The sequence below is a fragment of the Lucilia sericata genome, unplaced genomic scaffold (assembly GCF_015586225.1).
Source record: "Lucilia sericata isolate MDLA Ls3-8-SP2 unplaced genomic scaffold, ASM1558622v1 Contig001263F_arrow, whole genome shotgun sequence".
Classification (NCBI taxonomy): domain Eukaryota; kingdom Metazoa; phylum Arthropoda; class Insecta; order Diptera; family Calliphoridae; genus Lucilia; species Lucilia sericata.
In genome coordinates, this window is record NW_023995216.1 from 15,276 (window position 1) to 41,473 (window position 26,198).

Consider the following 26,198-nt stretch of genomic DNA (forward strand, 5'->3'; position numbering starts at 1 on the left):
TACTTAAGTCATCGGTAATACGGATGTATAAGTATTAGTGTTGGAGTAGTTTCATATATATGTATATTTGAATGTTTATGTTTGTAAACAGATATGTTAGTAGGGATTTCAATTGTACCGTTTTCAGGTACTTTTGTTATATAAAAAGTACAAAATATATTCTACAGTGTCGGTTTCAAAATACTCTATAGTCTGAAATTTAGCGTGGAATATAGAAAAGTCTATAGTGTAGACTATAGAATAGAATAGTGGACTATAGAACAAATTATAGTGTGGACTATAGAATAATCTATAATATGGAGTTTAGAAGTCTGGACTACAGAAAAGTCTATAGTCTGGACAAGAGCACAGTCTATAGTCTGGACGAGAGCACAGTCTATAGTCTGGACTTTAGAATAGTCTAGAATAGACTATAGAATAGTCCACAGTCTGGACTATAGAATAGTCTATAGTCTGGACTATAGAATAGTCTATAGTCTGGACTAAAGAATAGTCTATAGTCTGGACAATAGAATAGTCTATAGTCTGGACTAAAGAATAGTCTATAGTCTGGACTATAGAATAGTCTATAGTCTGGACGATAGAATAGTCTATAGTCTGGACTGTAGAATAGTCTATAGTCTGGCCGATAGAATAGTCTATAGTCTGGACGATAGAATAGTCTATAGTCTGGACTATAGAATAGTCTATAGTCTGGACTATAGAATAGTCTATAGTCTGGACTATAGAATAGTCTATAGTCTGGACTATAGAATAGTCTATAGTCTGGACTATAGAATAGTCTATAGTCTGGACTATAGAAGATTCTATAGTCTGGACTATAGAATAGTCTATATTCTGGACTATAGAATAGTCTATAGTCTGGACTATAGAATAGTCTATAGTCTGGACTATAGAATAGTCTATAGTCTGGACTATAGAATAGTCTATAGTTGGACTATAGAATAGTCTATAGTCTGGACTATAGAATATTCTATAGTCTGGACTATAGAATAGTCTATAGTTTGGACTATAGAATAGTCTATAGTCTGGACTATAGAATATTCTATAGTCTGGACTATAGAATAGTCTATAGTCTGGACTATAGAATAGTCTCTAGTCTGGACTATAGAATAGTCTATAGTTCTGACTATAAGAATAGTCTATAGTCTGGACTATAGAATAGTCTATAGTCTGGACTATAGAATAGTCTATAGTCTGGACTATAGAATAGTCTATAGTCTGGACTATAGAATAGTCTATAGTCTGGACTATAGAATAGTCTATAGTCTGGACTATAGAATAGTCTATAGTCTGGACTATAGAATAGTCTATAGTCTGGACTATAGAATAGTCCTATAGTCTGGACTATAGAATAGTCTATAGTCTGGACTATAGAATAGTCTATAGTCTGGACTATAGAATAGTCTATAGTCTGGACTATAGAATAGTCTATAGTCTGGACTATAGAATAGTCTATAGTCTGGACTATAGAATAGTTCCTATAGTCTGGACTATAGAATAGTCTATAGTCTGGACTATAGAATAGTCTATAGTCTGGACTATAGAATAGTCTATAGTCTGGACTATAGAATAGTCTATAGTCTGGACTATAGAATAGTCTATAGTCTGGACTATAGAATAGTCTATAGTCTGGACTATAGAATAGTATATAGCCTGGACTATAGAATAGTATATAAGTAGTCTGGACTATAGAATATTATATGGTCAGGACTATAGAATAGTCTATATTCTGGACAATAGAATAATCCACATTCTGTACTACAGAATAGTATATTGTCTTTACTATAGAATAGTCTATAGTCTGGACTAGTTTAACGTACCGGTAGTACGTTTTTTTAACTTATACCCATCACTAGATTTTACTATTTATTCTACCTACATATGGGAGGACTTTCTATTCGCAACAAACAGCCATTATTGAGCCAGGAGTAATAAATCTTTAATACATTTTTCCACTAAACGAACAAACTAAATAGAGAATGTGTGAAAAGGAAGATCCATGAATCAAGATGAATAGGAAAAGAGAAAATGAACACGTTGGAATATTAGAAAGAAAAATCAATTGACGGAAGTGGTAAAGTGTAGTGATTACTTTGATGCTGATGACTATTATTATTATTTCCATTTATTCTCACCTCTAATTTAAGTTACTATCATTTTATTTTATTCTTTTCTACTGAAGTTTTTTTTTTTAATTGCAAAACACTTATAATTGATTAAAGCATTAGGGATTAAGTAGGGATAGAGAGTATGACTCTTTATATGTTTCATTTAAATGAATTTTAATGAGAGAAATCATTATGAGAATAATTATAATAAATTATTATATCTGGTGAGTGCTGGTTGGAAAAGGAAGATAATTTTTGTCAATTTTCTATTATATTTTATAAGTAGTAACAGAATTTTTTATCGAAATTTCGAAAAAAATTCAAAAATATTACTTAAAACGTGTCACAGAGTTTACTCTACTCTTTTACTTCTTTTTACAAGAAAAGAAAATGTTGGAATGATTATAATATTGTGCAGCAGCATTCTGTTTGTTGCCTGGATTAATCAGTGGCTTTAAATTTATTATTCAGCTTGGGAATATTAATTACAACAGCGGTAAATGGTGACTCAGTTGCTGTTGTTGCTATATTTCTGTTTTTTATCATACAAATATGTATGTATTTCCAGTTTCCTGTATTACTTACGCTTGAGCTGTAAACTGCGTTAGCTGATGATAATAAAATATAACTACGTGATATTTGGTGGTATTGGTTGTGGTCACCAACCAACCATGTGGTCTATGCTAAAGCTTTATTTATGTGTGTTTTGGTATTGTTTTTTTTTTAATTTTTTATAAACTTGTGTTTATTTGTCCTGTTTTTAATTTATTTAATTTTCTCCAAATTCTCTGGTGATAATGAAAAAACAAGCGAAAGCAAAAAACACTCAAACACTGCTATTTGTTAAAAATGACAAAAACAAATAAAAATCAAATAAATTTTATAACAACCAAATATTTTTTTTATTCTATTTTTTATTATTTTTCATCTATTAAGCTGAGATGTTAATTTGTGTTTTTATTTTTTATACCCTACACTAGTATAACTCACTAACTTAACAACTAACTATTGAATAATCTAAAATCTGCACTACAAACTACTCTGGGCTATAAAATAGTCTATAGTCTGGGCTATAGAGTAATCTATAGTCTGGACTATAGAATAGTCTATAGTCTGGACTATAGAATAGTCTATTGTCTGTACTATTGAATAGTCTATAGTCTGGACTATAGAATAGTCTATAGTCTGGACTATAGAATAGACTATATTCTGGACTGTAGAATTGTCTATAGTCTGGACTGTAGAATAGTCTATTCAATAGTCTGGACTAAAGAATAGTCTATAGTCTGGACTATGGAATAGTCTATAGTCTGGACTATAGAATAGTCTATAGTCTGGACTATAGAATAGTCTATAGTGTGGACTATAGAATAGTCTATAGTCTGGACTATAGAATAGTCTATAGTCTGGAATATAGAATAGTCTATAGTCTGGGCTGTAGAATAGTCTATAGTCTGGACTGTAGAATAGTCTATAGTCTGGACTGTAGAATAGTCTATAGTCTGGACTGTAGAATAGTCGATAGTCTGGACTATAGAATAGTCTATAGTCTGGACTATAGAATAGTCTATAGTCTGGACTATAGAATAGTCTATAGTCTGGACTATAGAATAGTCTATAGTCTGGACTATAGAATAGTCTATAGTCTTAGCTATAGAATAGGCTATAGTCTGGACTATAGAATAGTCTATAGTATGGACTATAGAATAGTCTATAGTCTGGACTTTTGAATAGTCTATAGTCTGTACTATAGAATAGTCTATAGTCTGGACTATAGTATAGTCTATAGTCTGGACTATAGTATAGTCTATAGTCTGGACTATAGTATTGTCTATAGTCTGGACTATAGTATTGTCTATAGTCTGGACTATAGTATAGTCTATGGTCTGGACTATAGAATAGTCTATGGTCTGGACTATAGAATAGTCTATTGTCTGGACTATAGAATAGTCTATAGTCTGGCCTATAGAATAGCCTATTGTCTGGCCTAAAGAATAGTCTATAGTCTGGACTATAGAACAATATATAGTCTGGCCTATAGAACAGTATATAGTATGGACTATATACTGTTCTATACTATAAAACAATATATAGTGTAGACTATAAAATATCTATCGTATGGACTATAAATAGTCTGGTCTATAAAATGTCTTTTGTCTAGAGTATAATATAGTCTATAGTCTGGCCTATAGAATATGCTTTATAATCTCTCAAGACTTTAAAACAGACTTTTATAGATTTTCTTATAGTCGAACTTAACCGACTTCGGTCGTTCTTTTGTTTTTATTTTGTTATGCAGATTGTTGTCATGGCTTATTTAGATGGTGTTGTTGTTGTAGGATTATATTCCTTTTTGTCCTTGTACGCTTAGGTAAATTCCTATGACTGTTTGTTTTTCAACATTTTAATGCTGATTCGTTTGGACTTGCTGCTGTTTACTTCCAGTACATAAATTTCATCAATTCACTGAACCGTTGTCTCTCTGGTCTTTATACGTAGTATATCCTTCTTGTCCGTGTGTTTTTTGCGCCTTTTCTCTCAGTTTAGTTTTTGTCACTGGTTATATATTTTTTTTATTATAGGATTTTTATCAGCTTGTCGTATTTGTTAGCTGTTGTTTTTGTTAATTTTTTTGAGGATTTTAGGTATTATTTCGCTTAGCGGAAATAATGTCCTAAAACATAGAAATGTTTTAAATAAATTTTATTTTCAAATTAAAACCTATAAATTTAGATACTGGATTTTGAATTTAATAAATTACATACAAAAAGGCAAAGATGGTAAAGCACTTTGTAGGCGTATAATTGATATTTATTTATTTGAAATAAAGTATACGTCTAGAGGAATTTATGGGAGATTGTAGCTTTTTGAGTCTTGACCAATTGTTATATACATGATACACAAGATTTAAAGGAGTAAGATAAGCTATTGTATTGCTGACTTGTTGTTGTTTTATGTAATTACCTAATGACAGTGTTGATCTACTATTAGTTCATTATCTACTACTTGTTCATTTTGCTTTTTAATTTATTAATTTTCAACCTAATTTAACCTAAAAACAATATTAGTTTGTAAAACATTGTTGTTGTTGTTTTATATTTAGACAAATATCAATAAAATTATCAATTATTTAAAAACACTCTGCTTATGAGCAAACAATAGCAGGAATCCTGAAAATTATAAAGATTTCAAAATTATAATCATGTTTACCTTAAGATAATTATTTTCCAAGTAAATTCATTAGTTATTAACTCCCCGTCAATTTCATTATTATGCTTCATTTCATTTCGTTATTTGCCAATTAAATAAAGAGTATTTTTTTAGGAAAAATATTGTATTTTTTAGTTCTAGATTTTGCAACTATAAGTAAAGTAAACGCTTAAGCAAATGTACGTAGGAGCTCACTTACTTAAGTAAATAGAGATCAAGCTCTCTATTGCTTACACGTTTGTTTATCTTGTAATCCTAATCTCTCACTTACTTTTAAACTTTAACCACTAAGATTACACCTTTTAAATTCATCATTTATTTGAAAACCCTGTATTTTATTTCAACTGCAAACATGCAAAACATATTTTTGCTCTGATAATATTTTACATTATAATAATTACTTATAACAACAATAACAACTCAATTAACAATATCAACTAAAAGCAACAACAATAAAAACACAACAATTTCTTTAAGCAATGATTGAAATCAATTCAATATTTATATAACTAAACATACAATTAGACACAACAACAACAGATACAATAATGAAATTTCTTATTAAATCAAATGTTTATACATTAAATCAACACAAGAGAGTAAAACTCAATGATTGTTAAACCGAATTAATGAATAGTTATAAGAAATAATGATAATTTATCCTAGATAAAGAAAAACTTTCCATCATCACCCTCCTCTTCAATTTAGACTATATTATAAACAACAAAAAAAGCTAAATCATCCATCCTTCTACTAAACATTTAAACTTATTACTTGTCAAGTGCGTTCTTAAAGGAAAATTATGAAAAACTTGTTTTGTTCCTTCTTACTGTCAACAACCAACAACATGGCTTTTGTGTCAAAAGCAAAAAAGAAAAGTTTTACTTGTATTCTCAAAACTACTCTTTATGTATTACTTATCTATATATATAAAAATGAATGTGTGTTTGTTTGTATGTTTGTATGTTTGTATGTTTGAACGTTATAGACTACTAAACGGCTGAACCGATTTTCTTGAAATTTTCACAGCATATTCCTGCATGTCTGGAATAGGTAATAGGCTACTTTTTATTTCGAAATTTCAAGTGGGCGATGAGCCACGCCCACATTAAGAAAATATAAAATCCGTATATTTTAGATAATATAACAGTTAGAGTCCTCAAATTTTGTCGGAGCCACTTTAGTGTCAATATGATCATTTAGGACAAAAAGTAGGCGGACTAGCATTAGGGGGCGTGGTACCTCCCATATAAATTAAATACAAAAATTCGTTTATCTGGGAAACTAATAGAACTAAATTCTTAAAATTTAGCACGAAGAACTTTAACATCCATATAAACATTTTGGGTAATAAATTGGCGGACTACCCATGAGGGGAGCGGCACCTCCCATATTAATTAAATACAAAAATTCGTTTATCTGGGAAACTAATAGAACTAAATTCTTAAAATTTTGCACAAAGAACTTTAACATCCATATAAACATTTTGGGTAAAAAATTGGCGGACTACCCATGAGAGGAGCGGCACCTCCCATATTAATTAAAAACAAAAATTCGTTTATCTGGGAAACTAATAGAACTAAATTCTTAAAATTTTGCACGAAGAACTTTAATATTCATCTGAACATTTTTAAGGAAAAAAGAGCGGACTTTCATCTGGGGGGCTTGGAGCCCCCATATGAATAAAATAGAAAAATTCGTATATCTGAGAAACAATTAGAGCTAGAATCATTAAATTTTACTTGAAGAACTTTGACATTCACCTGAACATTTAGAGTATAACGGGCGGACTTCCAATGGGTTACTTGGTACCTCCCATATGAATTAAATACAAAATTTCGTTTAACTGGGAAACTAATAGAACTAGATTCTTCAAATTTTGAACAAATTATTTTAATAATCATCTGAATATTTTGGAGGAAAAAGGGCGGACTTTCATCCGGGGGGCTTGAAGCCCCCACATGAATTAAATTCGTATATCTGAGAAACTATTAGAGCTAGAATCTTCAAATTTTACATGAAGAACTTTGACATTCATGTGAACATTTAGAGAATAACGGGCGGACTTTCAATGGGGGGCTTGGCACCACATATATGAATTAAATACAAAATTTCGTGCATCTTGGAAACTCTTATATTATTCAAATTTTTTGTAAATAGATAGAAATTGGCGATAGATAGAAACTGGCGAACTTGCAATAATTTGCTTGACATCTTTCATATGTAACATATAATAAATCTGGTATTTATTTATACATATTCCTTTTAGGGTAGCAAAGCACACTGGGTATAGCTAGTAATATATAAAGATACTTGTGCTTGTAGATAAAAATAACTACAAGTTCGTATGAAAAGAACTACTAAATGGAATTAAAACATTCATATAATTGTTAAAACTTGAGAAACTATTATATACTTAGAAGTATAAATATGTATGTATTTGCCGTTATATTTATGGGGTATTTCATTTCTAGTGAATCAACTTTTAAAACTGATGTCTTCCGGTTACGGAATGAAATTTGAACCATTGTTTGTCCTGTTGGATAGACTATTTAAACAAGATCGGCTGGATTGCGTTAGACTGTTTTCTACATTGATTCTATAACTTCCTTACTAAGCTATAGATGTATTTTAATATCCTACACCACTATAGTGGGGAGGGTATTGTGTTTTTGTGCTGATGTTTGTAACACCCAAAATTTTGGTCCTACACCCACCTTAAAGTGTACCAGTTAGCACGGAATTACTTTCTGAATCGATTAAGCTATATCCGTTTGTCTGCCCGTCCGTTTGCGTGTTCATGTTAAGCTCGTGTGCACGCTACGGGTCTCAATTTTCAAGCAAATTTGATGAACTTCTGTTTTGAGTCAAGAACGAACTATTAGCCTAGCCTCCATACAACCGTAGGGCTTTTGAATTTATTAAAGTTATTATTTAGTTATTAGTTAGTTAGTTAGTTAGTTAGTTAGTTAGTTAGTAGTGTAGTTAGTAGTTAGTTAGTTAGTTAGTTAGTTAGTAGTTAGTTAGTTTAGTTAGTTAGTTAGTTAGTTAGTTAGTTAGTTAGTTAGTTAGTTAGTTAGTTAGTTAGTTAGTCGTTAGTTGTTAGTTAGTTAGTTAGTTCGTTAGTTAGTTAGTTAGTTAGTTAGTTAGTTAGTTAGAATTAGTAGTTAGTTAGTTGTTAGTAGTTAGTTAGTTAGTTAGTTAGGTTAGTTAGTTAGTTAGTTAGTTAGTTGTAGTTAGTTAGTTAGTTAGTTAGTAGTTAGTTAGTTAGTTAGTTAGTGTTAGTTAGTTCGTTAGTTAGTTAGCTTAGTTAGTTAGTTAGTTAGTTAGTTATTAGTTAGTTAGTTAGTTAGTTAGTTAGTTAGTTAGTTAGTTAGTTTCGTTAGTTAGTTAGTTAGTAGTTAGTTGTTAGTTAGTTAGTTCGTTAGTTAGTTATTAGTAGTAGTTAGTTAGTTAGTGGTAGTTAGTATGTTGTAGTTAGTTAGTTAGTTAGTTAGTTAGTTAGTTAGTTAGTTAGTTAGTAGTTAGTTAGTTAGTTAGTTAGTAGTTAGTTAGTTAGTTAGTTAGTTAGTTAGTTAGTAGTTAGTAGTTAGTAGTTAGTTAGTAGTTAGTTAGTAGTTAGTTAGTTAGTTAGTTAGTTAGTAGTTAGTTAGTTAGTTAGTTGTAGTTAGTTAGTTAGTTAGTAGTTAGTTAGTTAGTAGTTAGTTAGTTAGTTAGTTAGTTAGTTAGTAGTTAGTTAGTTAGTTAGTTAGTTAGTTAGTTAGTTAGTTAGTTAGTTAGTTAGTTAGTTAGTTAGTTAGTTAGTTAGTTAGTTAGTAGTTAGTTAGTTAGTTAGTTAGTTAGTTAGTAGTTAGTTAGTTATTTAGTTAGTTAGTTGTTAGTTAGTTAGTAGTTAGTAGTTAGTTAGTTAGTAGTTAGTTAGTTAGTTAGTTAGTTAGTAGTTAGTTAGTTAGTTAGTAGTTAGTTAGTTAGTAGTTAGTTAGTAGTTAGTTAGTTAGTTAGTTAGTAGTTAGTTAGTTAGTGAGTAGTTAGTTAGTAGTAGTTAGTAGTTAGTTAGTTAGTTAGTTAGTTAGTTAGTAGTAGTTAGTTAGTTAGTTAGTTAGTAGTTAGTAGTTAGTTAGTTAGTTAGTAGTAGTTAGTAGTTAGTTAGTTTAGTTAGTAGTTAGTTAGTTAGTTAGTAGTTAGTTAGTTAGTAGTTAGTAGTTAGTTAGTTAGTTAGTTAGTTAGTAGTTAGTTAGTTAGTTAGTTAGTTAGTTAGTGTTAGTGTTAGTTAGTAGTTAGTTAGTTAGTTAGTTAGTTAGTAGTTAGTTAGTTAGTTAGTTAGTTAGTTAGTTAGTTAGTTAGTTAGTTAGTTAGTTAGTTAGTTAGTTAGTTAGTAGTTAGTTAGTTAGTTAGTAGTTAGTTAGTTAGTTAGTTAGTTAGTTAGTTAGTTAGTTAGTAGTTAGTTAGTTAGTAGTTAGTAGTTAGTTAGTTAGTTAGTTAGTAGTTAGTTAGTTAGTTAGTTAGTTAGTTAGTTAGTTAGTTAGTTAGTTAGTTAGTTAGTTAGTTAGTTAGTTAGTTAGTTAGTTAGTTAGTTAGTTAGTTAGTTAGTTAGTTAGTAGTTAGTTAGTAGTAGTAGTTAGTTAGTTAGTTAGTTAGTGTAGTAGTTAGTTAGTTCGTTAGTTAGTTACGTTAGTTAGTTAGTTAGTTAGTTAGTTAGTTAGTTAGTTAGTTAGTTAGTTAGTTAGTTAGTAGTTAGTTAGTTAGTTAGTTAGTTAGTTAGTTCGTTAGTAGTTAGTTAGTTGTTAGTTAGTTAGTTAGTTAGTTAGTTAGTTAGTAGTTAGTTAGTTAGTTTAGTAGTTAGTTAGTTAGTAGTTAGTTAGTTAGTTAGTAGTAGTTAGTTAGTTAGTTAGTTAGTTAGTTAGTTAGTTAGTAGTTCAGTTAGTTCGAGTTAGTTAGTTAGTTAGTTAGTTAGTTAGTTAGTAGTTAGTTAGTTAGTTAGTAGTTAGTTAGTTAGTTAGTTAGTAGTTAGTTAGTTAGTTAGTTAGTTAGTTAGTTAGTTAGTTATTTAGTTAGTTAGTTAGTTAGTTAGTTAGTTAGTAGTTAGTTAGTAGTTAGTTAGTTAGTTAGTTAGTTAGTTAGTTAGTTAGTAGTTAGTTAGTTAGTAGTTAGTTAGTTAGTATTTAGTTAGTTAGTTAGTTAGTTAGGTAGTTAGTTAGTTAGTTAGTTAGTTAGTAGTTAGTTAGTTAGTTAGTTAGTTAGTTAGTTAGTTAGTTAGTTAGTTAGTTAGTTAGTTAGTTAGTTAGTTAGTTAGTTAGTTAGTTAGTTAGTTAGTTAGTTTAGTTTAGTTAGTTAGTTAGTTAGTTAGTTAGTTAGTTAGTTAGTTAGTTAGTTAGTTAGTTAGTTAGTTAGTTAGTTAGTTAGTTAGTTAGTTAGTTAGTTAGTTAGTTAGTTAGTTAGTTAGTTAGTTAGTTAGTTAGTTAGTTAGTTAGTTAGTTAGTTAGTTAGTTAGTTAGTTAGTAGTTAGTTAGTTAGTTAGTTAGTTAGTTAGTTAGTTAGTTAGTTAGTAGTTAGTTAGTTAGTTAGTTAGTAGTTAGTTAGTTAGTTAGTTAGTTAGTTAGTTAGGTGTTCGTTCGAGTGTTAGTTCGATAGTTAGCCCAATAATTTGTTTGATAGTTTCTTCGATTGTTTTTCGGTAATTCGATATTTATTTAATCCTATAAATTTATAGACATCACAGTCTATTCCAGCGTTACTTCGTTATTTGTAAAGGCCTCCTTACATTGACTTTTTTTACAAAAATCTATTGCCACTACAACTACCACTTAAGACAGCAACAAATATCTGTTAATATTTTCTAATTACTTAAAGTAGTACATCATCATTACCAATTGTCATTGTTAGTTTAATAAGCCAAGAATATAAAATAAATTAATTTCTTCTTATGATTACTTCAATGATAACTTGTTACTGTTTGCTAATTTTCACAAATCAGCAAAAAAACATAAAACATTTTCAAGTTATGTTCTTTCATTCGTTGAATCATAAATTTATATCATAATTTTACTAGGAAAGAGGATAGAGTTGCAAAAATTCTTTGCACATTTTAGCTATTCATAACTAAGTAAATGTATCTTGTTTTCTGATGCGGCATTCATTCTTCATGCAGCAGCCTCTGTTACATTTGATATTATTTCGTCATTGTTCAAGATACTTTAACATCACTTACAGTTATACACTCTCATATACAAAAAAACATTTGAAATGTTAACTGATTTTCTCAACTTAAGATACTTAATGAAATAAATATGAAGAAGTAAAAAGAAAGGATAAATAATTTAGGGGTGGCAAGAACGACAATGTACTACACTACATATTTATATAAATATTATAAGTTTTACTATTTATATGACATCAACAACTAATAATGCCCTCCACGTTGACATTACTTAGACACACAAAAGCAAAAGAGAATAAATATTAAACATTTTAACAATTTTGCGTTTATCAAAAAAAGTTTATTTAACTTTTTTTTTTAAACATTTTTAACTCCTTTGAAATAATTCAGTTACATTCAGTTGCATTCAGAATAACTTTTTTTATATTTTATTTTTTTGTGAAACTTGTTTTTCTAACGCATTTTTTGTATGTTTCTTAGTAAATTTTCAATTATAAGTTTTTGTTGTTTAATGCTGTTGCTGTTCTTGTTATTGTTGTTATCCTTGTAGTCTTGTTACCAAGTAATTCATGTGTACAAATATGTCGTCGTCGCTACAAATAAAATATACAAAAAATCCGAAAAAAACGAAAATAATATTTACAAAAATAAATTGTTAAATAAACGAAAATAAAGTTTTTCTTGATACAACATCCTTATTTTGTTAATATTTTTCGTCTTCTTGTTATGCACCAATTCCTTGTTAAGTTGTTCATATTTCAATTTGATGTATGAGAAGGGTGGCAAGAGAGAGGGAGAAATTATTCGTTGACTAACAACAACATGATTACAATTGTGACTACAACGTCTAAAATTCGATAGTTAGTTCGATAGTTAATGTGTGTTCGACAGTTTGTTAGATAGTTTGTTCGATTTGTTAGTTCCATTGTTAGTGCGATAGTTTGTTCAAATGTTTGATCGATACTTGGCTCGCTCCTCAATTAGATATTTAAGTTTTTTTTAAGTTGACTCATTACTTCTCTAGTTGTAACTCGATGTAAAGGCCTCTCTTACATTGCTATTTTACACCAAAAACCATTATAATTGTGTCTTGTCGCTGGTGGTCGTAATTGTAATTAAGCTAAGTAAGTTGATATAAACCAAAAAGGAACTGTTGACAATTTTTTCGCTGTTGGCACTTATTTTCATGTTGTTCATGTTTATTTCGTTTTTTAAACATATGCAAAATTATAATATTAAAATTGAAAATGTTAAAAAGGAATAGCCTCGTTTTTATAGCCAAAATGTTGTTCCCATTGCTCCAGTTCAGTTCTAGTTCAGTTCTAGTTTAGTTCTAGTTCAGTTCTAGTTCAGTTCTAGTTCAGTTCTAGTTCAGTTCCAGTTCAGTTCTAGTTCAGTTCTAGTTCAGTTCTAGTTCAGTTCTAGTTCAGTTCTAGTTCAGTTCTAGTTCAGTTCTAGTTCAGTTCTAGTTCAGTTCTAGTTCAGTTCTAGTTCAGTTCTAGTTTAGTTCTAGTTCAGTTCTAGTTCAGTTCTAGTTCAGTTCTAGTTCAGTTCTAGTTCAGTTCTAGTTCAGTTCTAGTTCATTTCTAGTTCAGTTCTAGTTCAGTTCTAGTTCAGTTCTAGTTCAGTTCTAGTTCAGTTCTAGTTCAGTTCTAGTTCAGTTCTAGTTCAGTTCTAGTTCAGTTCTAGTTCAGTTCTAGTTCAGTTCTAGTTCAGTTCTAGTTCAGTTCTTGTTCAGTTCTAGTTCAGTTCTAGTTCAGTTCTAGTTCTAGTTCAGTTCTAGTTCTAGTTCAGTCTAGTTCTAGTTCAGTTCTAGTTCTAGTTCAGTTCTAGTTCAGTTCTAGTTCAGTTCTAGTTCAGTTCTAGTTCAGTTCTAGTTCAGTTCTAGTTCAAGTTCTAGTTCAGTTCTAGTTCAGTTCTAGTTCAGTTCTAGTTCAGTTCTAGTTCAGTTCTAGTTCAGTTCTAGTTAGTCTAGTTCTCGTTCAGTTCTAGTTCAGTTCTAGTTCAGTTCTAGTTCCGTTCTAGTTCAGTTCTAGTTCAGTTCTAGTTCAGTTCTAGTTCAGTTCTAGTTCAGTTCTAGTTCAGTTTAGTCAGTTCTAGTTCAGTTCTAGTTCAGTTCTAGTTCAGTTCTAGTTCAGTTCTAGTTCAGTTCTAGTTCAGTTCTAGTTCAGTTCTAGTTCAGTTCTAGTTCAGTTCTAGTTCAGTTCTAGTTCAGTTCTAGTTCAGTTCTAGTTCAGTTCTAGTTCAGTTCTAGTTCAGTTCTAGTTCAGTTCTAGTTCAGTTCTAGTTCAGTTCTAGTTCAGTTCTAGTTCAGTTCTAGTTCAGTTCTAGTAGTCAGTTCTAGTTCAGTTCTAGTTCAGTTCTAGTTCAGTTCTAGTTCAGTTCTAGTTCAGTTCTAGTTCAGTTCTAGTTCAGTTCTAGTTCAGTTCTAGTTCAGTTCTAGTTCAGTTCTAGTTCAGTTCTAGTTCAGTTCTAGTTCAGTTCTAGTTCAGTTCTAGTTCAGTTCTAGTTCAGTTCTAGTTCAGTTCTAATTCAGTTCTAGTTCAGTTCTAGTTCAGTTCTAGTTCAGTTCTAGTTCACTTCTAGTTCACTTCTAGTTCAGTTCTAGTTCAGTTCTAGTTCAGTTCTAGTTCAGTTCTAGTTCAGTTCTAGTTCAGTCTAGTTCAGTTCTAGTTCACTTCTAGTTCAGTTCTAGTTCAGTTCTAGTTCAGTTCAGTTCTAGCTAACGCACGAGGGAATGTGCTCCACACGAACAACCCTAAAGTGGAAGATAACTGGAGTGAGGATCATCTCTGAAAACCCGTAAACTTAAATATTGTATCCAAAAAGGTAGTATTAGACTGTTAGAAATAACCGGATTATTCATTAGAGATTATGTCCAGAGAACTGACTTTAAGATTTTCACCCCAAAAAATCCATGTTAAAAACTTTTTTCTAATTTAAGATTTTAAGTGCTGTAAGTTCTACATATATTGTGCTATAGAAAACTACTTTAATTACACACACCAAAAAATAAAAATAAAAAAAGTCATAAATCCATAGTATATTTCCCAAAGTGTAAAAAACTGTTTGGTCATAATGCTGAAATTCTGAGACCAGATTCACAGCTCAATCATTTAGGAAAGTGTACTTTGGGTTAAAAATTTGTTGGCTTGTGTAATTTCAAAATTTTAAAGTTGAATTGCTCCCTTGTTTTAATCCAAACTGTTCAATATACTGAAATAACTGTAGGCACCACGGACCACCTGAAAAAATAATTATTGACATTATATATCAAACGTCTTATATACAATTTTGAAATACGAAACATACGTCTATAAAAGTTTTCAAATTAAGTTCCACAAAAATGGCCTTCATTATCAAAGGCGTATTAGATTCCATCATCATTAAACGTATAGATTTCTGAACATTTACCGGAAATTTATACCAGGGACTAGAGTAGAGGGCAAAGCTGAGTTCATCGTTCTTAAAAACAGGTTTAAGGAACCCCCTTATTTTATAATTTATAAAAAATTTCAGAAACTTACACATTCCGCTATTAAAGTGGCATGCCAGTGATACAACCACAATATAAAAGACATGACAAACAGATATATGGCTATAAATAAATAGTCCATTTTAGAAAGGTTCTGAAATTTTCATAAAAATAGTATAAAAACATTTTTACTTAAAAGGTCACAAAAGCACTTACACCCGCTGCTATGGCATAAAATAGAAAACATATTAAAACCGAGAATATGATAAAATCCGAAAACACCGGTATCTTAATCAAAGATTGTAACTCATTAGTAAACCTATTAAATATTAAAGAAATTCTGAAATATAAAAATTTTAACAAATATTTTTACAAAATAAAAACCATCTTAAATTGATCTGTTCTTTAACACAAAATTCACACATTTTTGCATGCCACTTTAGCAATTCCCTTTCCTCTAGGGTCTTCAATCTATCCGCATCACGTTGGGAGGATAGTTTAGCCAGCTGGGAACAATTTGGAAATATTATTCTATTTAAATATATTTTTAAATTGTTACTAACATCATAATCCTTTAATCTCTTATGTATTATATCATATTTTAAAACGATATATTTCATTAAACACGTAACAAATGTGTGCCAACAGGGTATAACGGTAATGCCTAAAAACAAAGCATAACAGGCCCCCAAATAACCCACTACGAAATTATCGTAAACCTCACCAAAGGGAAATAGTTGAAACAGTAATATCGGCTGGGCTGTGCCATTGAGAACCTGAAATTATAAACATCTGATGATACTCTCTCTATTTCATCGATTTTAAGAGTTTCAACCGATTTTGATTTGTACTTTGCTTTACTCACCTCTGGTATATTGAATACGGTTTCGGGCATAAAGGCCGTACGATAAAAACAATCAATATATGCTATAAAGCCGGCAATTAAAGATGGGGTCCACATTAAAACCGTTATAATACGTAAATATTTTACGGTTTTAGCCAACATTATTTCTTCTAACGGATCGGTAATACGTAAGAGTCCGGTAATATCATCATGCAGAAATTTAACCATGCGAACTACCCCTGTTTAAAAAAGTTATAAACAAATTTTAATTGAAAAAAATGTTGTACATTTTCAATTCTATAGTCTGGACTATAGACTAGACTATAGACTAGACTATAGACTAGACTATAGACTGGACTATAGACTATAGACTGGACTATAGACTAGATTATAGACTAGACTATAGACTAGACTATAGACTAGACTATAGACTAGACTATAGACTAGACTATAGACTAGACTATAGACTAGACTATAGACTAGACTATAGACTAGACTATAGACTAGACTATAGACTAGACTATAGACTAGACTATAGACTAGACTATAGACTAGACTATAGACTAGACTATAGACTAGACTATAGACTAGACTATAGACTAGACTATAGACTAGACTATAGACTAGACTATAGACTAGACTATAGACTAGACTATAGACTAGACTATAGACTAGACTATAGACTAGACTATAGACTAGACTATAGACTAGACTATAGACTAGACTATAGACTAGACTATAGACTAGACTATAGACTAGACTATAGACTAGACTATAGACTAGACTATAGACTAGACTATAGACTAGACTATAGACTAGACTATAGACTAGACTATAGACTAGACTATAGACTAGACTATAGACTAGACTATAGACTAGACTATAGACTAGACTATAGACTAGACTAGACTAGACTATAGACTAGACTATAGACTAGACTAGACTATAGACTAGACTATAGACTAGACTATAGACTAGACTATAGACTAGACTATAGACTAGACTATAGACTAGACTATAGACTAGACTATAGACTAGACTATAGACTAGACTATAGACTAGACTATAGACTAGACTATAGACTAGACTATAGACTAGACTATAGACTAGACTATAGACTAGACTATAGACTAGAACTATAGACTAGACTATAGACTAAACTATAGACTAGACTATTGACTAGACTATTGACTAAACTATAGACTAGACTATAGACTAGACTATAGACTAGACTAGACTAGACTATAGCCTAGACTATAGACTAGACTATAGACTAGACTATAGACTAGACTATAGACTGGACTATAGACTAGACTATAGACTAGACTATAGACTAGACTATAGACTAGACTATAGACTAGACTATAGACTAGACTATAGACTAGACTATAGACTAGACTATAGACTAGACTATAGACTGGACTATAGACTGGACTATAGACTATACTATAGACTAGACTATAGAATAGACTATAGACTAGGCTATAGACTAGGCTATAGACTAGGCTATAGACTAGGCTATAGACTAGGCTATAGACTTGACCATAGACTAGACCATAGACTAGACCATAGACTAGACCATAGACTAGACCATAGACTAGACCATAGACTAGACCATAGACTAGACCATAGACTAGACATTAGACTAGACCATAGACTAGACAATATACTAGACCATAGACTAGACCATAGACTATACTATAGACTAGATATAGACTAGACTATAGTCTTGTCTTGTCTATAGACTATATATATTTATAGTCTATAGACTACACTGTAGACTAGACTATAGACTAGACTATAGACTAGATTATAGACTAGACTGTAGACTAGACTATAAACTTGACTATAGGCTAGATTATAGACTAGATTACAGACTGGACCGTATACTAGACTATAGACTAGACAGTAAGCTAAATATAGACCAGACTATAGACTGGACTATAGACTAGACTATAGACTACACTATAGACTGGAGTATAGACTGGACTATAGACTGGACTATAGACTAGACTATAGACTGGACTATTGACTAGACTATAGACTGAACTATAGAATGGACTATAGACTATACTATAGACTAGATGTGACTATACTATATATGATAACGTCTTCATTTATAGAAATTATTTCAAAGGTTTCTTTACCGATTAGATTTTAACTTACGTGTTCTTTGAAAGAATGCATTTGACGTGGCGATTGATGTGGATAAATATAAAAAAGCTGTTGCACAACTTGTGGCACCTTCCGCCAAACTGGTAAATCCTTTGGAAATCTTCATAAACTTTTTTAAATAATTTAAAAAGAAATGTTTAAAATAAAGCTATTAGGGAGGAGCTTTACAAATTACTTGATCACACTTGGAAAAAATTCCACATATATGGAAGTAGTTTTAAAGTATGTCGGGGGGTCTATAAAATATAATTTCAAAGTACATCTTACAATTAAACAACAGGACACAACAAATGAGGCAATAAAAATGGCGCCTTTACGTAAACTTAATATTTTATTTTGCTGTTTTTGGGATACAATGTAACCAAATAATTTCATATACTTCAAATGTACGCAGATCAACGAATTGGTAAAAACATCTTCGGGCACTTCTAGATCTTGAAGTTTTACCATGATACTTTAACGCAAAGAAACTTTTATCCAAATTAACAATTTATCAACGACTAAATTAAAACTAACAAAAATCTGCAGTTAGATTTGTCATTTATAACAAAATTAAAAGTCCATTTAAAATTAAAACAACAATTACGCAAAAAATATAAACAACAATTACAGTAAAATATAATTATTTTGCAACAACTGCTACTAATTGTTTATTCGAATTATTTTCACAAAATTTAACACCTTTGCAATTAATAGTAAATATTTAATAAGATTCATTAAGTGCATTTTTACAATTGGGGCTCCTCATTTAATACGACCGGTTCACCATCCAATTTTTTAATTGTCGGCAAACGTTTTATACACTCGGCACGCCAAGTGGCCTCATCTAGACCATCGGCTATGGGATTACCCACCACTACTAAATCTTCTAGTGATTCCAATTCTTGAAGACGATTGAATTCAGCCCAATCTTTTATAAGATTATTGCTGATATAAAGCACTTTTAGATTTCGCAGAGCCGAAAGACCTTTAATCTTTTCGATGAGATTATAACTAATCCAAAGTTCTTGGAGCGTATCGGCTACAGCTTCCTGTAAAGATGATCATTTGGGAATTTGTAGGTTTAAAGAAAATGTTTGATTTAGTTCTAGTTCAGTTCTAGTTTAGTTCTAGTTCCGTTCTAGTTCAGTTCTAGTTCAGTTCTAGTTCTAGTTCAGTTCTAGTTCAGTTCTAGTTCAGTTCTAGTTCAGTTCTAGTTCAGTTCTAGTTCAGTTCTAGTTCAGTTCTAGTTCAGTTCTAGTTCAGTTCTAGTTCAGTTCTAGTTCAGTTCTAGTTCAGTTCTAGTTCAGTTCTAGTTCAGTTTTAGTTCAGTTCTAGTTCAGTTCTAGTTCTAGTTCAGTTCTAGTTTAGTTCTAGTTCTAGTTCTAGTTCAGTTCTAGTTCAGTTCTAGTTCTAGTTCAGTTCTAGTTCAGTTCTAGTTCAGTTCTAGTACAGTTCTAGTTCAGTTCTAGTTCAGTTCTAGTTCAGTTCTAGTTCAGTTCTAGTTCAGTTCTAGTTCAGTTCTAGTTCAGTTCTAGTTCAGTTCTAGTTCAGTTCTAGTTTAGTTCTAGTTCAGTTCTAGTTCAGTTCTAGTTCAGTTCTAGTTCAGTTCTAGTTCAGTTCTAGTTCAGTTCTAGTTCAGTTCTAGTTCAGTTCTAGTTCAGTTCTTGTTCAGTTCTAGTTCAGTTCTAGTTCAGTTCTAGTTCAGTTCTAGTTCAGTTCTAGTTCAGTTCTAGTTCAGTTCTAGTTCAGTTTTAGTTCAGTTTTAGTTCAGCTCTAGTTCAGTTATAGTTCACTTATAGTTCAGTTCTAGTGAGTTCTAGTTCAGTTCTAGTTCAGTTCTAGTTCAGTTCTAGTTCAGTTAGTTCTAGTTCAGTTCTAGTTCAGTTCTAGTTCAGTTCTAGTTCAGTTCTAGTTCAGTTTTAGTACAGTTCTATTTCAGTTCTATTTAAGTTCAGTAAAGTTCCACTAGTACTTACCAATCCCGATATTTGTTTTATATAATTTCTAGCCAGCGATAGGACCCTCAAATTCTTCATACCATTTAGACCGAAAATTTTCTCTATCATATTGGTAGATAAGCTTAGACGTCTAGAAGAAAAGGCGAGAATTATTTTGGAAACATTTATTAGTTCAGTATTCAATTACATCCTTGACAGATTGATGTGAAATTTTGTAAACTATTTTCTCATTTTCAAATCACTTTAACGTTTCCCAAAAATGTAACAATAGTCTGTAACTTTTCCCTCGATTTTTCCATATTTATCTTAAAAATAGTTAAGCTTTCATTTAATTTCAATACTCACTCGCAATTGACCAACGAACCCAATGTATTGTCCATTTTTTCTATGGGCGGCCATTGAAATTGTAATTCTATTGCTGTGGCTTGAGCTGCACTTTGTTGCTCTCGTTCCTCCCAGCGTTTGAGAGCCTCCTTTATGGTAGTAGCCTTAGACATTCTTTAAAATAATGTATATTAAGAAAATGTTCTACTAAATTTGTGTAACAAAAGTGAAATGTTCAAATAAACTTTGACGATAACGTTGTCAATAGAAACCGTTACCATAATGCTATTATTAATATTTTATAGTAACAAATAGAAGGCAAGTACATTTTCAAATGCTCAAATAAAAAACACACACAATTTAAATATTTTTTTCTTTATAATTTACATATTTTTAATTCATTATTAAAATATATAAACTAATACACGTAGTCATGATAAAAATATGATATTTTTATCATGCACGTAGTTATTCATATTAATTCTTTCGTTTATTACAAATAGAGTTTGTAAATTAAAACATAAAAAAGTGAAATAATAATAAAGCTGTTGTTATAAAGTAAAAACAGTAATTTTTTCATGTTTTCTAAAAAAATATCTAGATATTCCCCCGTATTAACTAAAGAAGTGTGCCCGCCCATAGATGGTAGTGTAGTAAGTGGTAGTAAAACTTAACGTCTATCGGCCGTACCGCTGCCTCTCTTGCCCGCATACAAATGTTTGGGCATTTTAGTACCAATAAAACGATCAGCTTCACCCTTAAGACACAAACGTCCCACCTTCTTAGCAATGTCTTTCTTGGCCATAACTTGGGCCTTCTTCTTCATGGCGGTATTCTTAATGCCCATGGTATCACGTGCTGGTTTACGTTTCAATGGCTGGCCGGTCTTCTTAACAACAGCGGAGGATTCTTTGTCCAATAAAGGTTTCTTGAGCTCCTTCTTTGAACCGACAGCAATTTGACCACGTCTTAAATCGACCACAGATTTTGTGAAGTTGGCATTGGAAGAGCCAGACATATCGACACCAAGATTTTCCATGGTCTCCACCAATTTGGAGACAGAACGATCGCGTACTTTGGGTTGTTTGTGTCTGGGTATGATGGGTTTGTTTTTGCGGGGCTGTAGACGCTTTTCGTCGCGCAATAAGAAACGTTTCTCGCGGATTTTCTTGGCCATTTCACGAATTTCTTTAAGTGTTTCATCCATAGTCATATCAGGCAAGTCATAGACACCACCTTCTTCACGTATACCCTCAGCTCTTTCGAGTTCTTCCAATTTATCAAAGATATCAGGATCAATGTAATCGGCAATATTGTGGCCTTGCCAGAATTCAGGTATGACATCGTAACGTTCTTCTTCGGGTATATCGGTGTAGTTCTTTTTCAAATCCAAAGTGTAATCATCACCCATTTCTTCTTCGATTTCCTTCTCCAACTTACGTTTACGTTCAGCCTTGGCGGCATTCTTTTCCAATCTAGCCAAAGCCTGTTCGGGTATGCAAGGAGCTCTAACCTTATCATCTCTGGGAGCTGGCATTGCCACATGCAAACGATTTAAGATATTGTCTACCTTCTTGGTGCGCATCTTTTGATCTACTCTGTAGGAGAGTAAACGTTCACAGGCTTCCATTTTGACCTCCATAACACCGGTTTCTTGTACAGTAGACATTAACATTACTGGTACTGCCTTATCTTCCTGTAATTTCTCAATTAGTTGTCTCTTTTCGACGGGCAAATCTTCTACACCTAGAATATCAATTTTGTTGATGGCCAGAATCAAAGGTTTGTTGGTGAATAGAGGTTTGATACTTTCAAACAATTTAATTTGTTCTTCCAAGGAATGACCACATTGTTCTGAAATGTCCATGAAGTAAAGTACACAAGCACGTAAATGAGCCAAGGCAGTAATGGCCTGCATTTCAATGACGTTACGTTCTTCCAAAGGATGATCCAAAATACCGGGGGTATCAATGACCTAAAATTAAGTTAAAGGAAATAATTTAATAAGAAATTTTAGAGAAATCCTGAACAAAAATTTTAAAATTTGATTCATTCCTCATAAACCTACAAAAGTAATTATGTTCATCGGTGCTTTAAGATTCTATATTGATCTAGTTATGTCCGTCCGTCAAATACAAATTAGTTCTTTATGGAGAAAAGCTAGTAGTGGGCTGACATTTTTCATATTCCATGTTTATGCTAATCGATCTTCCATGCTTATTTTCAGGAATTATATGAAATTTTGTCCTTAGGAATTGATCTAGTTGTGTCCGTCAGTTTAAAGTACCATTTGGCTTAAACGGAAGAAACTTGTCTATCTATCTATATATTTATCAAAAGAGCTTAAAATCTACATCATAAAATAGTTACTAAATATTGTTTGCGATAACTTACCTGCCATCTCAAATATTTATAATCAGTGTGACCAACATACAAAGATTTGGTAGTGAAAGCATAAGGTTGAACCTCAACATCAGCTCTGGTGATTTTATTGATAAACGAAGATTTACCCACGTTAGGGAAACCGCAAATAATGATGGTACGCGAATAGGGGTCAATAGTAGGCAAACGAGACAAATGCTGACGTACTTGTTCCAAATAAGTTAAATTTGAAGCTTGTCTCTTCATAATAGTGGCCATACGACCTAAAGCGGCCTTTTTCAATTGTTTACAACGATACAACGAATCACCATACTTCAGCAAACGGACATAATCCTTAGCGACACTGCAAGAAGGAAAAGACACAAAGATTTTAAATTGTTTTTGCTTTTGAATAGAACTTTAACAAACTTACTTGTCGATTAAATGACGAGCTGTATTCAATTGACCCAAAGCCAATTTGTAATGATCTTTGTCGTATAAAACATTCATTAAATCAGCATAGAAAGGATGTACATCATCTAGCTTGGGGAAATCTTGAATAATCTGCGAAAGACGGTCGTGGAAATTCTGTTGGGTAAATTTCACTTTACGGGTGTAGAAGGCACGAATACGGGAGATTTTATAACCTTTGTGTACAACAGTAGGAGTCTTACGCTGGGTCTTCGACAGCATAATATCGATAAAGTCCTGGAAAGCATAATGATGAAATTAGTAATTATTTGTAAACAAAGTAAATGAGGTTATGTTATCGTCCAGAGGGTGCTCCCTTGGGGTAACGCTGGCTTTTTGCATCAAAAACTTACCTTTGCTGGCGGAACCACCATAATTTTTTTAAAATTATACAAACTCATTTTGTAAGGATATTTTCTTTTATTTTACACGTGTATTTTAAATAAAAATAAAAGAAATAAACGGGTATATTTAATGCGCACACAACAACCACGAGGCGACGCAAAACCCAAAAAGAAAAGAGCTACCAGATGTTCAAATTCAACTTCAAAACAAATGTCAACAATGATGACAACATAAACAACGTGGCAATGCTAGAGATAAATAAATGGGAATGCCACAGTGTTTAGTTAAAGCAATAGCATTGCCAGCTGTAAATGTTTAATAGGGCATCTCTGTTAGACGTTAAATTTAAAGCAATTTTTAATACATTTGTGCTAAAAGCGAATTTTAAAGCTTTAAAATTGTTTTTTATTTGAATTTATACTGAAAAATGGTAAATTTATTTAGCTACCAGTATAAAAGTGGTAATTTTCTTTGCGTAAAATACATACAAGATATATATTTTTAAAAATTTACTTTTTTTGACATGAAGTCATTATTTCACAAATATAGGGTAATTTTATATCGCATTTTACTGTCCTCCAGGTACGATTAACAGTTAAGGCCACACAGCTGGTATTTGTATACGGTAAACTATAAGAGAACAAGTTATTTTCAATATTTAGATTCGATTTATAGTTCACAATAAGGCAACAAATGGTAAAGTTTTCCGATTTATTAAAAAAACATTTTTCAATAAAATTTCCGTCCGAAATGGGAGAAAAATATTTTTCAATTCAGAAAAACATTTTTCCCTAAAGTGCAAAATAAATCAGCTTAAACCTAACCTTCTCTTTGGATTTCCCGGCTCCCAGGCACGATAAGCAAAACATTCTAAATTTTCCCATTCACTATTGAAAAATTCAAAATTATTAGACCACGACTGATTGTAGTATAAACCAATATAGGCCAAATATATTATTGGTTTAACATTTAGCGCTTTCTCATTATTATAATTGACAATTACATGTGTCAAAGCTTCGGTTCGTTTTTGTGATGCCACATGAGCTAAGGTGCCACAATGATTGCGAGAATGGCGACAATTTGCTCTCGCATTTAGATAAGTATCTGGATTGGTGTGTAGCTCAAATAAACCAATTTCAGGTAGGCAAATGTAATCCCTAGAATCTGAAATTGTAAAAAATATAAACCCCTTTAAGGTCCTCACGTTATAACGTACTACTTTACTTTCTTACCCATAGCTTTTTCATAGAGAGCATAATAATCAAATGATGTATCGTTTACCATTGTTTTAAATGTTAAATTTTCTGGACATCGTAGTATATGACAATTAAAGTATAGATGTGGCTGATTCCAATAGTGATCGAGAAATGTTTTGGAATCTGGAAAAAATAAACTTTTACTAAAGTAGCATTGGACTAGTCTATTGACTATTCTATTGATAAGTCTATGGACTAGTCTATTGACTAGCATATATGTAAACTAGTCTATGCTTATGACCAGTCTTTGAACTAGTTTATTGACTATTCTATTGATTAATCTATGGACTAGTCTATTGATTAGCCTATAAACTTGTCTATGGACTAGTCTATTGACTAGCCTATAAACTTGTCTATGGACAAGTCTATTGCATAGTCTATGGACTTGTCTATGGATTAGTCTATGGATTAGTCAATGGACTAGTCTATTGACTACTCTATTTACTAGTCTAGGGACTAGTCTACAAACTTGACTTTTGACTAGTCTATTGTCTTTCCTATTGACTATTTAGTCTATAAACTACTATGTTTACTTTTATACGGACTAGTCTATGGAATAGTCTATAAACTAGTCTATTGATTAGGCTATGGGAAAGTCTATTGACTAGTCTATGGACTATTCTATAAACTAGTCTATGGACTATTCTATAAACTAGTCTATTGACTAGTCTGTAAATTTAACTATTGATGTTTCTATGGACTAGTCCATGATATTGACATGTCTATATACTACACAATTTACTTTTCTATGGACTTGTCTTAAAACTATTCCTTTAACAAGTCTATGGATTAGTAAATAAAATATTCGTTTAACTAGTTTATGGACTAGTCTATGTACTGCTCTATGGACTAGTCTATTGACTAGGCTATGGACTAGTCAATGAACTACTCTATTGAATAGTCTATTGACTGATCTATTAACTAGACTATTGGATAGTCTATGTGCTAGTCTATGTGCTAGTCTCGTGTTTAGTCTAATAATCAATATATGGACTAGGCTATTGGCCAATCTATAAGCTAGTATATTAGCTATTCTATCAATTAGTTTATGTACTAGTCTGCGGATTACTCTGTTGATGTACTCTAATGACTAGTGTTCCAGTATTAACTACACTATGAACTAGTCTATTGACTGGTTTGTTGACTATAATCTTGAAAATAGTCCATAACTCGAATAAGTTTAAACAAATTTTTAGTTTCAAAAAGTGTAAACTAGTAAACAATTAATTTTTGGTTTTTATTTCTTATTTACCCGCATATTTTCTTGAAAATCTAATATCGGGTGAAAAATTCAAAGCTAAACCTTTATATTTTATAGCTAGCTTCACACAAGCCTCCAAATTTTCCACATTATCCACAAATAACTTCTCCGACATAGATCTTTGTGCAGATTTCCATAAATAAAATTTAAAATTAAAACGTTTCTTTAAATTGAAACAATTACTAGCAAAAAGTATTAAAAATACTAAATTTAAAAACAAAAATTGTAAAACACTTTTGGAAAACATGTTAACGGTAATAAAGTTTAT

The 26,198-nt window shown here is 31.3% G+C and overlaps 4 protein-coding genes across 4 annotated transcripts; all 4 read right to left on the reverse strand.

Moving 5' to 3' along the window:
- Window positions 1-14,615: 14,615 nt before the first annotated feature.
- LOC119610690 (odorant receptor 56a) lies at window positions 14,616-18,422 on the reverse strand. The gene is made up of 9 exons (XM_037966018.1): window positions 18,240-18,422; window positions 17,964-18,081; window positions 15,819-16,036; window positions 15,517-15,729; window positions 15,338-15,459; window positions 15,170-15,272; window positions 15,006-15,107; window positions 14,791-14,943; window positions 14,616-14,723 (listed from the first exon to the last, which is right to left on the reverse strand). The coding sequence occupies exons 1-9, from the start codon at window positions 18,420-18,422 to the stop codon at window positions 14,673-14,675; spliced, it is 1,263 nt and encodes a 420-aa protein (XP_037821946.1). The 3' UTR covers window positions 14,616-14,672.
- A 276-nt stretch (window positions 18,423-18,698) lies between these two features.
- LOC119610691 (dynein light chain 1, axonemal) lies at window positions 18,699-20,409 on the reverse strand. The gene is made up of 3 exons (XM_037966019.1): window positions 20,258-20,409; window positions 19,931-20,042; window positions 18,699-19,003 (listed from the first exon to the last, which is right to left on the reverse strand). The coding sequence occupies exons 1-3, from the start codon at window positions 20,407-20,409 to the stop codon at window positions 18,701-18,703; spliced, it is 567 nt and encodes a 188-aa protein (XP_037821947.1). The 3' UTR covers window positions 18,699-18,700.
- A 408-nt stretch (window positions 20,410-20,817) lies between these two features.
- LOC119610687 (nucleolar GTP-binding protein 1) lies at window positions 20,818-23,634 on the reverse strand. The gene is made up of 4 exons (XM_037966013.1): window positions 23,422-23,634; window positions 23,031-23,305; window positions 22,631-22,961; window positions 20,818-22,211 (listed from the first exon to the last, which is right to left on the reverse strand). Exons 1-4 carry the CDS (start codon window positions 23,467-23,469, stop codon window positions 20,907-20,909), a joined length of 1,959 nt encoding a protein of 652 aa, XP_037821941.1. The 5' UTR covers window positions 23,470-23,634; the 3' UTR covers window positions 20,818-20,906.
- A 266-nt stretch (window positions 23,635-23,900) lies between these two features.
- Window positions 23,901-26,167, reverse strand: LOC119610692. Its single transcript, XM_037966020.1, has 4 exons — window positions 25,922-26,167; window positions 24,646-24,792; window positions 24,238-24,577; window positions 23,901-24,043 (listed from the first exon to the last, which is right to left on the reverse strand). Exons 1-4 carry the CDS (start codon window positions 26,043-26,045, stop codon window positions 23,923-23,925), a joined length of 732 nt encoding a protein of 243 aa, XP_037821948.1. The 5' UTR covers window positions 26,046-26,167; the 3' UTR covers window positions 23,901-23,922.
- Between the last annotated feature and the right edge of the window lie 31 nt (window positions 26,168-26,198).

What these genes read in the sequence shown, in the direction of transcription:
- LOC119610690 (XM_037966018.1), bottom strand. Translation starts at nt 18,422, where the DNA reads ATGGTAAAACTTCAAGATCTAGAAGTGCCCGAAGATGTTTTTACCAAT. An exon ending in CCGTATTCAATATACCAGAG is followed by an intron (nt 15,730 to 15,818) that starts GTGAGTAAAGCA and finishes TTATAATTTCAG; the next exon opens with GTTCTCAATGGCACAGCCCA. An exon ending in GAACAGATCAATTTAAGATG is followed by an intron (nt 15,273 to 15,337) that starts GTTTTTATTTTG and finishes AATATTTAATAG; the next exon opens with GTTTACTAATGAGTTACAAT.
- LOC119610691 (XM_037966019.1), bottom strand. Translation starts at nt 20,409, where the DNA reads ATGTCTAAGGCTACTACCATAAAGGAGGCTCTCAAACGCTGGGAGGAA. An exon ending in GGTTCGTTGGTCAATTGCGA is followed by an intron (nt 20,043 to 20,257) that starts GTGAGTATTGAA and finishes CTTTTCTTCTAG; the next exon opens with ACGTCTAAGCTTATCTACCA. An exon ending in TAAAACAAATATCGGGATTG is followed by an intron (nt 19,004 to 19,930) that starts GTAAGTACTAGT and finishes TCATCTTTACAG; the next exon opens with GAAGCTGTAGCCGATACGCT.
- LOC119610687 (XM_037966013.1), bottom strand. Translation starts at nt 23,469, where the DNA reads ATGAGTTTGTATAATTTTAAAAAAATTATGGTGGTTCCGCCAGCAAAG. An exon ending in TGGTGGTTCCGCCAGCAAAG is followed by an intron (nt 23,306 to 23,421) that starts GTAAGTTTTTGA and finishes TATGCTTTCCAG; the next exon opens with GACTTTATCGATATTATGCT. An exon ending in ATAAATATTTGAGATGGCAG is followed by an intron (nt 22,212 to 22,630) that starts GTAAGTTATCGC and finishes ACTTAATTTTAG; the next exon opens with GTCATTGATACCCCCGGTAT.
- LOC119610692 (XM_037966020.1), bottom strand. Translation starts at nt 26,045, where the DNA reads ATGTCGGAGAAGTTATTTGTGGATAATGTGGAAAATTTGGAGGCTTGT. An exon ending in ATTTTCAAGAAAATATGCGG is followed by an intron (nt 24,793 to 25,921) that starts GTAAATAAGAAA and finishes TATTTTTTCCAG; the next exon opens with ATTCCAAAACATTTCTCGAT. An exon ending in TCTCTATGAAAAAGCTATGG is followed by an intron (nt 24,578 to 24,645) that starts GTAAGAAAGTAA and finishes TTACAATTTCAG; the next exon opens with ATTCTAGGGATTACATTTGC.